Genomic DNA, 14,662 nt, shown 5'->3' with positions numbered 1-14,662 from the left:
CAAGCTTATTACTGTTTTCTAAAGATACTTATTAATTTATGAATGTTTAATTCATGACTGGTGAAATTTTACTGGTAGTATTAGCTCAATCGTGCAGGAAGGTCTATGATTATTAACTGAGTTTTTAAAACAATTTTATGTTCAGTTGCGCTTAGTACGTAACGCTATCTTTTGATATGCGTCGTTGCATCATTCCTTACTTTTATTACAGGCTGATATTTTTCTAAATGATATTCTGATTGATTTTTTGCTCCTTTTATATGTATACATATTGTATTGTATATAATACTTATTATATATATATACACATGTATTCACGGTGATTTATGCATTTTTTTCTGCCTATATGAAAACACAAACTTGTAATGTTAGATAACGAGTTCTCTTTTATTTATGGTAAAACGATGAAAGAATCGATTGTACATCTGCCATGTCTCCTTATAAACTTATAAGCGTTTCATTGCGATTTATCGCTAAATTGCAATGGTTACCACCTATGCAACACTTGCGATTTTTTCGAAATGTCGTGAAATGAGATATTTAGTATTTCATAACTTAATTAAGTGAGAATAAATAACAAAAAAAAAAAGAATAGTCATATTATTTCTAATCTCTTCAAGAATCCTCGAAAGAAATTTGTTACTAGTACACCGTGTATATGATGACTCTTTCTGCAAATTATTTTCCATTTGACTATTTATACACTAACATACCACTTATGTTATTTGCGATATAAATTTTCTTATCTTAAACATATTTAGTAACCTGACTGTAACACGTGAACACTTCATATAATCTCTTAGTAACCACCAAGGCTGTTCAGCAAAACGAGGATTATAAAAAACCGAGGTTACTTAACAGGTCTTCCCGAGGAAGAAACGTTGAAGTACAATATCAAATCAGAGCATTTACCAATTAAATAAAGAAAAATATATAAATATGGGTGATATATATTTTTTTCTTTATTTAATTAATAAAAAGAATAATATATGTAACACGTGAACATTTCATATATTGTGTTAGCAAACATCAAGGCTGTTCAGGAAAATGAGGAAAATAAAAAACTGAAGTTATTTTTAACAAGTCTTCCTAAGGAAGCAATGATGAAGTACAATATCAAATCAGAGTATCTACCAATTAACATGTTGACGCCGGCGTACGCCATCGGCGGCTCACACGTGTCTGTACCGAGGAGTGGCGATGGGTCACACATGTGTTTCACAAAACAGGTTTATATTATTTTATCTCAACATTATAAGCAGACATACGATAGTAAAAACATAACAATTCAATATTATAAAATTAACATAATTATTTCCTTTCTTCATGTAATTTTTTAAAACAAGTTAAGCAGAGTGCCTATGGGGTTCGCTATTAATGAAAATGATAAATAATTTCTTCGCGAAATTTTAAAATTTTAATACTTTTAGTATCCCATTTTCTATGTACGTACCACGCATTTACGAGGCAAGACCCACATATTAATTCCATTACAATTTTTTTATACCATTTTATAGTTCCGCTCAAACAACTATAATAAGATGACATCTGATCGGATAGATCAAACCCCTTTTTAGCATCATTATAAAAGAAAAAACAGTGTTTGGCTTCAATTTACTATTTTTCCTCTGAACAATAACACATCTATGATTTTTGGAAGTAGCTAGCATACATACTGACCTTTTGTCAGTCCATTTTACGTAACTTAACACTATTTTCGTCGTGCATGTTCTTTACGCGCGCCGTTGTTCTCCGACGAACATGCATGACTATTCTTTTTTTCTGTACGGAATTGAAAAATTTTTGGATTCTCGCTATAAACGCCTCTTATAGAAAAATGTTCACAGAATTGCGTGCGATGCTCAGAATTCGCGTCAGACCTCTACTTTTTGAGAAAAATCGAAAAGAGTACAAAATTAGGGCCAAAGCTGGTCCCGCCAGCTTTACTTAACATTTATAGATATATGCAAATTGATATTGACAAACTGTTGTATATCAATGTATTAGTTAAAGTCCACGGAATTTATTGAACCCAACAGGAATCGTATAGCTTTTGTAATTTTGCTGTAAATTGAGGTCAAAGTTGAAAAATTGCGGTCGTGTCGAATAGTCTAATTCGGGCGCCGCTCCACGGAGAAAACCGTGAATATCGACACCGGTGTCAACGTGTTAAATAAAGAAAAATATATAAATATGGGTTATCATCCATTATGTGTATATATATATTTTCAATATGTACATTTTTTTAATATACAGGGTGGTTGGTAACTGGTGGTACAAGCGAAAAGGGACCCCTTTCCGCTTGTACCACCAGTTACCAACTACCCTGTATATATATTTTTAATTTTTCGTTTGATTCTTTGTTTTCGAGAAAATCGACTTTGAATTTTCGCTCGGTACGCGTGCACTTTATCACGTCTCGTTATAACGGATCTCACTGTAGATTTAAAAGAAAATTAAAAAAAAATTGTTATTCTATATTTTCCGCTTCTTTTTTCGCGTAAAATCACCCCCTTTCCGCTTGTACCACCAGTTACCAACTACCCTGTATATATATTTTTAATTTTTCGTTTGATTCTTTGTTTTCGAGAAAATCGACTTTGAATTTTCGCTCGGTACGCGTGCACTTTATCACGTCTCGTTATAACGGATCTCACTGTAGATTTAAAAGAAAATTAAAAAAAAATTGTTATTCTATATTTTCCGCTTCTTTTTTCGCGTAAAATCACCCCCTTTCCGCTTGTACCACCAGTTACCAACCACCCTGTATATTAAAATGCTGACTTTTCTCGTTGGTTAGATTCAAACAAAAATTACATTCAGAATTTCTGAATAACGAACTCACTGTTTTTAATATCAATAATAAGTACCGAAAATGTAAATACTTTTTGGAAAATTGTAGCAACAATGATACCATTTGATTATTACATCTAAATAATTATTTTGTTAATGTTATATTTAGATATTGCCCAGTGCTAAGATATAGTACACGCTGTTTGCTACTTTCTTCCCTTGTTTACAGCGTTCAAGGAATATATCTTTAGTTAAACCTCTGTATACTTTCTTACTCACTAAATAAATACGAATCATCCCTCAATGGTCCTCTTTTACCGTCGTGTAACGGTATTGAACAGTTCAAAGCCGGTTATGAGAGGGAGTATCTTACGATGGTAGTGAGTCGACCGGGATAGGACAACGCCGCAGGTACCTGTTAGGGTTACTCATGACGCATCATTTACCCCCGAAAACTGATTTCTATACTTTACAGTTTTAAGCGGCAGTATAAAAGGCCCTAGGGGTTGCACACTTAGTTCAGTACGTCTGAAGTGCTTACATGGTCTACGTGCAGTGCCACTAGTGTATACCAGAAGTTCTCCGATCGTTTCGACAGTTTTCCTATTTCGTCGCAGTTAAAGACGGTCTCTATCCACGTACACGAACGTTGGCTTCCGATTCGTTCTGTTTTGCTCTTCGTCGACCGAGATAAAACGCGAATCGACTTGTCCGTTGGCTGTTGACTAGTTATATCAATAACAAACATTACTTCGAATCGTGGAAGATATGTAAGTAAACACATAGTAATGTGGTAGTAAGAATATTTGTCACGTTCCGTAGCATATTTTGAAAGACTTCCTACGAGCGGTGAGATATGACACGAGCAGAATTTCGTGTGTACCACGTGGTGCGGTTCTATTACGTGACGGCAACGAAATATTGTAATCGTTTTACTCGAGTCAAATTTTTCAACGATAACTTTGTTGAAGATATTTTTAATGAAATTGTAATTTTTTCTGCAAATTTCTTGACATTCTTCCGATGCGATTTTAACATGTATATAATCTATTAGTTTACTATTGGATAGAAACGTAACTAAATTAAAGATATGGTATTCTTTCTAATAGATAGATAGAAGTAGGAAACTGATGAGAATTTCAACTTACCATATTAATAAACATTGAAAACTAAATTTAGTTCCGGATAAATAATTTATCGTATATTATTTATCCGGATAAATAATATAGCGAAAACAAGTAAAGACGAGTTTATACTGTTCATTTTGGTGAATCACAGCAGCTGAAACGACGTATGAAAGCGTCGTTTTTCGATGAATCAACATCGTGAATTCGGCTTTACTTGCTAAACTGCCGGTCGCGTCTGAACCAGCTTAACCGGGCTACTATCGAACCAAGGAAGGTTTAAAGATTCGGTTTCACGACCTCCTCCGTCATGGTTTCTTATTACTCGGCAGAAGCATATCTGTTTTTCTCATAACTTCTACCCTTTTCTTTGTGTCCTACTCAGAACAAGTTTACAACGATGTAGAAATTAACAAGCAGTTTATTTATCGTTATAGATGGTACAGAATCGGAAAAAGTAAAGTTCGAAGATTCGAGGGACTTAACGAGCGGATCGACTGGAACGGCCGGCAGCAGCAGCAACAAACGCGCCAAGAACAAGAAGAGACGTGAAATGCAACAGGAGTTCACGCATTCGTGGATGGTGGGTGTGCTGAAGGGACACACCGGTCCAGTTCTGGATATGAATTTTTCCAGTAACGGCAGATTTCTCGCAAGCTGTGCCGAAGGTATGTACCGATACAATTTAAGAAAATTTGTCCTACGAGAAGTCATTATCAGCATCTCTCTTATCGCTTTAGCGTTACATTTCTCTTACGCTCTAAAATGGGAATTTATAGGGTAAGAGCAGAGACTAACCTTGCAATATAATTTATGAATTAATAATATTTTGGTATACTGATTACATCACTAAGATTAAATAGGTCGCGTTGTTGATTAGAAGATTTCGATTATTAAGTATTTCGATTATCTGGAAAAGTTGCACAACGTTAAGTGGAAATTTCTAGTGAAGTTGAAAGGCCTCGAAGAGAGTCGCACGAGTTGTAAATCAAACGACGAGATTCATTTTGGAGATTTCTGACGATGAATGCTACGTTATTGGCGTGTGCAACAATTACCGCTATTGCGCGAGAAAAGCGATAAAAAAGTTATGTCTCTGATAAAGTCATCCGAAGGACAATCTTTCTTTTTTTCCACTTCTGTTTCTCTCCTCGACGTTTCTTTCAACTATTTCGATATACATACAACTCCGTTATAGCAAAACGATATTTTCTTTTTATTCAAGAAAATTGTTTATGTCTTCGTCGGTGACGCGGCGGACCTTTTTAATTTGCATGTGTCATCGTTACCTTGTTATTGTGCCAGTAACAATAGCCGATCTCTGTCTTTGCCTGTACCGTTTCTACAATTAAAACCTATGTACTTACATGTCTCTTGACGTTTTCTTCGACTCGATTCATGCGCAACGCGTGGCATATAAACGTAACCGCGATAAAAATTATACCCACCTTCCTGAAGTTGCGATATTAGATATACAAGATGTATTTTAATACGAATCATAATCTTTGGAAGAAAAACACTTCCCTATGTGACAAATGACAGTATATCACTGCACCGCGGATGTTCGTACTTTTATAGAAAAATTAAATGCGCGCAAATTATCCAAAGTAGGTAAAACATGCGGTATAATATTCAGAGGATTATTTAGGTTTTACATTGACTCATCAAAGTACTTGAATATCCTTGCCATTGGAAATTTTTGAAATTGAATTGAATTTTTTGAAATTTCATTATCAATTTCAAAACGTTAAAACATAATAATCAAACTAACTCGGTATTAAACTAATATTATTCATTTCTTACAAAGTATCCTGGCTTTGTTACCTATTTTTTAAATCTTACATCTTCGAATTTATCAGATTATTCCCTTTCTCGACTCTTTCGTATTAAAATACTTCTTTCTAGTCGCAAAGTCAACGAAAACGTGGATTTGCTGATATGATCATCATACATGGTAGGAAATCTTCCGTATAAAACTCGCAGAAAGGTTTTTTATCCGCTTACTTTTATTCGTATAAATTTGAATTTTCATAAATATTCGTAGTCTGCTTACTTATTATTATTAAATATTCGTGTTATTCGTTACTACAGCTTCTTCGTCTAGCTAAACGAACACAGAAGTAGACGGGCAAAATGTAGGTCGTTTGAGTGAAATCAAGCTGTTCCGAGCAAACTCCTTGATTTCTTGATAGACATTATCCTGTCCCGATCGCTTTTTTCTTTTACATCTCACCAATCTAGATTTATATGTATTACCGTTTCTTTGTATTATACTTCCTTGTGTGCTCGGAAAGGAGGAATGGATGACTCTCAAGCGCTATGATTAAATGCTATTTGCCCTTTTTTTCTTCTTCGTGAATCGATCCAATTATCTAAAGAAGGACGAACATAGAGAAAGTATGAAAACGATGGAAAAATCGCTCGCATCGAACGACTACTTTCACTATATCATCTTTGAAATCGGAACAGGATTAAACGCCCGTATTTCTCATTATCACCAACTGATACACGTATCATCGATATAATCGCCACTAACTAATTGATATTCAATTTGTACAACCGTAAAGTATGTTAAAGTACTTATGTTAGATGGATTTCGTAACGCGCCATGTAAGGATTAAAATATTTAAACAGTTCGTTGTGTCGTATCCTTTCATGGTTTTACGCGATGACGATCGTGGGTGACCCGTTGACCATGAAAGATTTTCGTAAAGCGGCGTCCACTTCTCTTACCGGTGAGTTTCTCTTCTCTCGCTTCTCCCGCCGCGTTTAACCTCGAATCCAGAGACGGGGCACATCATGCCACGTGTGTACGTGCATGCCCTCACGAGACATACCGAGAAACGTGAGTAACAAAAGGACTTCAGCTACGGGCTGCTGTGCTTCATGAAAAAGACGCCTTTTAACTGGAATGTCCACGACCCTAGTTGTAATACCTTTCGCCATCGTGTCGCTTAGAATTCTTCTTCTGCTCAGCTTATATCTTTCCTGTGTATACTTTTAATTCTTCACTTTTGCTCCTTTTTTCTTTCTCTTTTTTTTTTTTAAGTATTTCATATTTGTGATTTCTCTTCTAACACTGTGACTAGCTTCGAGAATAACTTTTACGACTCATGAAAAAATTTCGATACTTATCATAGAAACATTTTATGGATACATCGTGTGTGTATTATACAAAGCATTTTGAAATTTCGTTAGCACTGCGATGAGACGCGACTATTACGATTATATTAGTAAAATTTCATTCATATGGTAGAAGAATTTTTATTCAGTGTTTACTTGTGATAAATATTTGACAGCATAGTAACCGTGTCTCGTTGCAGTGGCAACAAAATTTTAAGAAGTTATTTAACGCTACTTTCGATTATTAAATCCTGAATGATTTTACGCATTTACGGAATCGGTCACTTCATACGTAGTAACGTAGTAGTACTGCGCTATCTCTAAACAAAAAATGATGCATACATAAAATTAGAAATATTTATATAACAATAAGACCCGGTCACGTTCGTTCGATTACTTCCAGCAAAATAATATGCTTAATTCCTCGCGAAATATTTGCCATTGTATTATCGTTGAAAAACATTCAGTAATTAATGTGAGTCATTAGTTACGGCCGCCTTAACCACGAAATCGTGTACTGTGAATCATTCCCTCCTTCGCGCGAAACAGTAATCACCAATGATCGTGAAATACACCATGTAGCGCCGGTAGAAAGTCACGGTTATTCTTTAAACATTCTTCCGTTTCCGATCGACGATTTGGGAAACAGTTTCGAAATACGAGTCGCGATCGAAAATAATCTCGGAAATGTCCGTCGATTGGCACATAAATTTAGAAAACGGCTAGTGAACTTGCACCGTTTCTCAAATCGTGTCTTTCATTGCACTATCATTACCTTGCTAACGCATTTGGATGAATTTCTTATCATTTCGGTATTCTTCGTATCGATGTCATTTCAAAGTTCTCCGAATCATTCGTAGCCTTTGATATATTACGTTTTCCGTTTTATTTCACCTGCGGAGCATTTACGTGATATTGGTATTATCATACAGAGTGTTCCACGCAAATGGGCTAACAATCAGCTCGACTTAGAGCTTAGAAGATTAAAAACAAAGAAAAAAAAATGAAAAGAGACACGAAGAAAAATAAAATGGTTTCGAATGACGTAAGATTTTAAGATCACGACTATTCTTAAATTGTGCTGCAGATTTGTTTTTATTTCCTATAAAAAATATTAACACACTTAGGTCAGAAATTGATCATATAGCTTAGAAAATCTTTAAATTTGCCGTATTAAATACAAGGAAACACGCGTTGCTTATTCTTCCGTATCTTTCTATTACTACAACTTCTGATAAATTGAAGTAAAAATATTTTTTTAAGTAACCATGTTCAGCATTATATTATACTAACTATAGCAGTGTTATAAAGAATCTTAAATTCAGCGAAGAAAAATGAAGTCGAGGCAAGGAAAATGATAATTTCAGGTTCCTTTATTTTCGAAATAAAACGATAGATAAGACACTTTGATTAAGTAAAATCATCAACATTCAAATAGCGATATCGATCGATCGATTATCCCGAATTTAATTCCACGAAGTGATATATAGAATTCGGGGCCACTGGCTGGTTGCTGCATTCGCTATCACCTTTCTGATGCGCGAACGTAACAAGCGTAGTTGTAACAACCTAATAATAGCGCGACGTGGGAAATTCTCTGGCCTTAAATCAAGCCCACACACCGAAGCAACAGACAGTTTATGATTACGCTACGGACTCGATGAAACGACTCGTCGTAAGTCGATAATTCGATGTGCGAGATTAGCGGATCGACGATCATCAAAATTACTGCTTCTGTTTCTCAAGCTTCTGATCCGCACACTTTCAATTATTTGCCGATATCGCGTCCCGCGCTTAAATTCGATGATTTTAAAAATCAAAATGCCGTATGGTGAGGTTTTGAAGGTTGAGGATTTATCGGCTGTTTCTATGATTTTTCATTTAAGTTAGAGACGAGTATAAATGAACGTAAATAAAGTAAACGAAAATGCGTTTTTAAAACGTTTTCTAAATGCTAATTTAAGTTAGTTTTACCTCGTAATTATTTCAGTAAATCAATCGACATATCAGTCTCTGAATTTTTTTATCAAATGTTGGGAAAATTACCTCGTAGCAGTTCTTCTTCTCTATCTCCCACCTTGGCCGCAGCTAGCATTCACACGGATACCGGGATTTGCTCGAATAATCAAACTATGCGAGGAGCAACGCGTGGCAGCCGATGATTTCATTAAATGACGCAACGGTACATATCGACGCCGGTCATTCCTGCGAACGGGGATACCGTTTTCCGTTATCCGAGTCACCGCTCAGATTTCCTCGTCTCTCCTTCGTCCTTCGTTCCATTTTTCGCTTGCCATCGCTCGAAAGCGCGGGGAATCTCTACTGATCGCGTCCATCTCTCTCTAGAAACTGGATTACTTGTTTATCGCTATTAAATTATTTCTATGCAATACTTATTCAACGTCTTCTTCGTAGAAATCACCGAGAAACCGATAAAATTATCACAAAGTTGAGGTAATCCTACTTTTCTCTTTGGCGTTCTTTCTTCGCCTTCTTTGGCCTTCTTTCTGAGACGTCACTGCTGACGTGGTATTATTTATATTGATTTCGTTCATAGGATGATTTTGAAGAAGGACGTATCAACGTTGTCGCGATCTATACATTTTTATTGGGTTAGTGGGGAAGCGACGTGGCCTTTATTTATGTAAAAATCAGTGAACATGCACGTGTGTCGTATTTAATCAACTATGATACAGTGACCCTGTAAACTATCTTTTTTTTATTCGTTCAATGGTATTTTCAATCGATTGCTCAAGGGAACCAAGTAGTATTTGAACACTATTTTTTATCATTCTACATTTGTCGTATATATTATTGTATATGTGTTGTTTGAGAGATTTGTATACTTTGTATAAATCTACATGTAGTTTCCATTTCCCTTAATCACGTTTAGTAAATATAGGAAATTGTACAAAGATCCACGAAATACTAAGAACTTTTTTATATTTTGCTCAAACTTCTGATACTTTTTAACGCCCAAAAAATGCAATTAAGTAGAAAATCACCGAAAGCTCTGTTTCTCGTTTTGTTCTTTGATGATTCGAAAACTCGAGGTTCAACATGTCTGTGTTCTATTAGTAATCTTGAGAAATGTAGAAACACGGTAAAATATACCACGTGTAAATACCAGAACATGCCAAGAAATGTATAGGTGATACGAAAGTATGTAGTATTTATTATTAGATAGACGTAAAAGTACTGAAATTGGAACTTCTAATATTTAAGGCATATAACTTAGGATTGTATTTAAAAGCAATCTTGTAATTTTGTAAGAATGTACCAAAGAGATATATATTAAATATTTCGTTTTAAATCCAACTTTAATATAACATCATCTTATACATACATAATACAGCATGATTGACCAAACAAATAAACTTCATAGTTCCACAGCTGTTTCTGTCGAAATCGTAAGCCAATTTTCTGAAGTTCTCTGTCACATGACTCGCTCTAAATAAACATTTCCCCAAATTGTATGCACTCGTTTATAGTAAACACGCCGTCTCTTCAAGTCGGATACATTTTCTTTCAAATTCAATTAATCTAAAAAAAAACCTTTCGATTTTTAAACAATTGCACACTCCGGATCCGTTGAAAGATTTCTTTTCCAGGCGCGTTCGTTAAAACGCAGCTATGAAGCGTTGTTCCTTCACATTCTTCTCTTTCTTCTTTTCTCGTTCGCCGTGGATATCATACGCAATTGATTTAAGTTTAACAATAAAATCATGGAAATTTTATAGAATCTTCCTGACTTCGTTTGTACCGCGAATTTAGACGTGCACGGTATACGTATTCGGTATTCGTTCGAAAGAAAGGAACGGCATTTCTGTCCGTAAAAACGTAGAAAAGAAAGCGACCCTTTCCGTGACGCATTCGGCGAAAGTTGCGTATTGCTGAATAAACAAGAGGCGTTAAAACGGTTCACCTTTTATTGGCCGCCTGTTTTTTTGTGCTTCGGTCCGTAACGAGAGCGTAACGCCACTCGATTGTGCCTTTTATTTCCCGTGATTAACACGAACGAGGAACGTCCGAAGATTCTATCTGCTTAGCTGGCAACGACTCGTAAACCAGTCGAATTTTTGCTAAGTTTTATATGGATCTTGTTTTAGAGGAAATTAAAGAACTGGCTTGCATCGAATTGCTTTTTTCTCGAATATCGTTTAGGAGAACGAAGTTTCGACGAAAATGTCTAATTTTCAATTTCCTTTTCATTCATTTCTTATAAAAATGTTTGAAACATTCCTTTAACGAGTATTAACGTTGGTGCATATGAAATGTCATTTCATCGAAGTTTGAATTTGGCGAGTTATACCAACTACTTAGCCTATTTGTCAATTAACAGTCATGTTAAAGAAAAAATAATTTACTATAAATTAGATATCCATTTCTGTAATTTCTGTAAGTCGCGTATATTTAAGAAAATTGAAATGAATCTTTTTAGAATTTAATTATCTCAATTATCAATTAATTATCTCATGACTAATTTGTAATGTACATGTAACATGTACATTTGTGAGCTGACAGATTTTTCACTAGGCTATTTATGTTTTAGAAACTACACAACGATAAAGCTTTTATCTGAAAGAATATTTCATATGCAGCAACCTATTCAGCATCGATATTAAAGAAGAGAGCACTACCTTCGTTTTAAATTAAAAATTTAAAATCTGAAGATTCGCGTTACGAACGTTCGTCGACAAAGGTGCTTTATTGTAGTCAATATGTACAATCGCCGATGTGGACGCTTATACAATGATGCGTTTACATCGTGTCTCCTTTATGAACAGACAAAAATCCATATATGTTATTTCATACGTCCGTGGCAAGCCTCCACTTTCATATTTTCTTCTTTCGAGAGAAATTAATCACGCAGTACTCTCAACACGATCTTTCCATACAGCCGTGTTCGCTTCTCTATTTCGCGAAGTATTCGCGAACTATATTCGAATTTTGTACGATTTTGTAGATATCGGTGTTCAAGGCAGAAATATGACGGTCTCTAGTTCAAGAGCGATTGATGTGACCGCGAGTTTTGGATGTATTTTTGATCACATCGACGGAAAGAAAATAAAACGAGAGAGGAAAAAGTATAAATATAAAGTTCTTTTTACTCTTGACGTATCTAGTCAGAGGAGAAATTTACCATACTAAAAGACTATCCCATTTAATTAATTAAATTGGCAATAAAACTAAAAAAGTATCTTCCATTGCGAGAAAAACAACATCACGACGATCTAATATGAAATTCAATTTGAAAAGTTTATCAGTCATGAATATATTCTAAAGAATGTACAATTTATCGTAAGAAACATAATAAGGAAATCACGTAGAGATATTTAGAAGCACTGAGGAGATGTTAGAAATAGGACAGAGATGCATGCGCGTGGTGTGTGGCAAATTCTTAACAGTATAATGTAGGAGATTTTTAAGTCTCGCTGCCGGACGATGAACTGACGCATATATGTTTTTGTATGTGACATAAAGATTGCGGCCTGGGGCCGGAAGAAGAGGTGCTGGATCCTGGGGAGACCGATCAATACAACAACTGTCAGGCGAATCATGAGACATCAGGTTCAACGAAGGGGAGCAACAGCAAGTCGCCTTCCTCAACTTCCGCGTTGGCGACAATTACCGCATCCGATGGCCCATCTGCAACCTCGGACGGAGTAAATTCGACGACGACATCGTCGTCAACGAAGGAAGACCGAGCCATCCTAAGTAGAAGGCAACGAAAAAATCGTACCAGAACTCCACGAGATCAACGTCGTGAGCTTCGGGACGACGAACACGAAGACGAGCAGTCCAGCCAACAGCAACAACGGCATCGTCGACACGTCCACTGTCGAGACTCGGAGACCTCCGAGATAAAGTCCACGGCGAGAAAAAATTCGTGTTCCAGAAGAATCCAGATTCAGAATGATCCTCACGACGAGGAAAACAAGAACAACAGCGAGCCCGGGACAAATGCAAATGGCAGCTTGAGGAAGTCTCGCGGTATTTTTCCGAGCACTCAGAGAAGGGAACTGCAGCATTTGAGTGACGCAGCTCTCGCTTCGTTGCTTCGCAGATACACGCTCACCGGGGAGCAGCTAGCTCACCTTGGCTATCCCGTGGAGTACAGTTATTTCCCTGGCTACGCGGTGATTATCAACCATTATCAGCACCCGATGGGTCACCGAGCTCGTGGCTATCATCATTTGGACGCGAACGCGCAGGAATTCGTACCTGGCGGCAGCAGTGCTATGTGGCCGGTGGAGAGCGAGGGAGACAGTGGACATTGCAGCGGAAGTTCGGTGGAGAATTCCGATCTAGAGCAAGAGAGTGCTTCGGATAGTGATAAAAGTTCAGACATCGGCGAGTCGTCGTCCTCTACCGATTCATCATCTTCGTCATTTTCTTCGTCCGATTGCAGTTACCAAGAGCAATCCAGAAGCGACCCGACTCGGGATTTCTACGAACCGATCCTGGTCGTCGATGAAAGAAAATGTGCCAGATGTTACAGAGTGTTCTACGTGAACCAGAACAACGGTGAATACCTGTACCACGAACCATGCGTCTACCACTGGGGCAAGCTACGTAGCGGCCTTGTAGCAGGCACTCACTGTGATACATGGGAGTGTTGTCGAGGACGAGATAACGCCCAAGGCTGCACTATAGCTCGAATGCATGTGTGGACGGGATTGGCGCCGGGTTATAACGGCCCATTCGATGGCTACGTCCGTACCAGATTGGCGAGAACCGTGCCCACGGATGGCAATTATGGCGTTTATGCTTTGGACTGCGAGATGTGCTTTACGCGGCGCGGTCTCGAACTAGCCAAGGTCACCGTGGTCGGCATCGACGGCAAGGTCGTTTACGACACTTTGGTGAAGCCGGACACCGAGGTGATCGATTACAATACCAGATTCAGCGGCATCACTGCAAAAGATCTGGCAAAAGCGACGAAAACACTCAGGGACGTTCAGAGGGACTTGACCAGTTTCGTCCACGCGGAGACCATACTCATAGGTCACGGGCTGGAGAACGATCTGCGTGCGCTCAGGTTACTCCACACGACGGTGATCGACACATGCGTCGCGTTTCCGCATTTCCTCGGTTATCCTTTTCGTAGCAGTCTAAAGACGTTAGCGAGGACGGTGCTACGTAGAGAAATTCAAGTAAAAGGGCACGATTCCGTGGAGGATGCTAGGATCGTGATGGATCTTATGTTAAGGAAGCTGCAGCACGACATCTCGTAGGATCATCAACGACCAAGAAAAAGGGAATTCGCCTAGAGAGCGGAAAAAGGAGTGCAGTGAATGAACCGCCGGACTTCTTTTTCGCGAGATGCTCAAACAAACTGCGTGGTGAAAATCGAATTTCTTTTTCGTCGTCGAGCAATTTGAAATTCGGATGTTTGCTATTATGTAATCTCGCCGCGTAGGATTCCATGGAGAGGTTAAAATGCGTAAACGTCGATGGTTCACGATCTTCGTCTTCTCAACTTAATAAGTTGAATCTGTTATGAAAACGTTAATTGTGTCGGCCTGCGCGAGTAACTTCCGTCAGTGTTCAGTTCCAAGTGAAGTCTGTGATACGTAACAAAAAAAAAAAAAAAAAAAAAAGAAAATAAAAAAAAAAAC

At 37.4% G+C, this 14,662-nt stretch overlaps 1 protein-coding gene and 2 long non-coding RNA genes across 5 annotated transcripts in view; 1 reads left to right on the top strand and 2 right to left on the bottom strand.

Moving 5' to 3' along the window:
• Window positions 1–14,662, top strand: part of LOC100741256 (transducin beta-like protein 2) — a 57,670-nt gene that overhangs the window by 20,227 nt on the left and 22,781 nt on the right. Inside the window, exons 1-3 of one of the 3 annotated variants that reach the window (XM_033319922.1) lie at window positions 3,358–3,563; window positions 4,355–4,585; window positions 12,525–14,644. In XM_033319922.1, the coding sequence (XP_033175813.1) occupies window positions 4,471–4,585; window positions 12,525–14,278 (1,869 nt within the window). In that variant the 5' untranslated portion in view covers window positions 3,358–3,563; window positions 4,355–4,470 and the 3' untranslated portion in view covers window positions 14,279–14,644. Of the gene's footprint in view, window positions 1–3,357; window positions 3,564–4,354; window positions 4,586–12,524; window positions 14,645–14,662 lie in introns of those variants that run through there. The other 2 variants (XM_033319921.1, XM_012383715.3) reach the window with 2 other exon arrangements.
• LOC117151472 lies at window positions 1,485–2,162 on the bottom strand. Its single transcript, XR_004461436.1, has 2 exons — window positions 1,887–2,162; window positions 1,485–1,711 (listed from the first exon to the last, which is right to left on the bottom strand). It is a non-coding gene; the product is annotated as an uncharacterized LOC117151472 (long non-coding RNA).
• On the bottom strand, window positions 6,940–9,135 carry LOC117151473. The gene is made up of 2 exons (XR_004461437.1): window positions 9,087–9,135; window positions 6,940–7,934 (listed from the first exon to the last, which is right to left on the bottom strand). It is a non-coding gene; the product is annotated as an uncharacterized LOC117151473 (long non-coding RNA).

This window comes from Bombus impatiens, unplaced genomic scaffold, assembly GCF_000188095.3.
Source record: "Bombus impatiens unplaced genomic scaffold, BIMP_2.2 scf_0219, whole genome shotgun sequence".
Classification (NCBI taxonomy): domain Eukaryota; kingdom Metazoa; phylum Arthropoda; class Insecta; order Hymenoptera; family Apidae; genus Bombus; species Bombus impatiens.
This window is presented reverse-complemented; position numbering and strand designations above follow the sequence as displayed.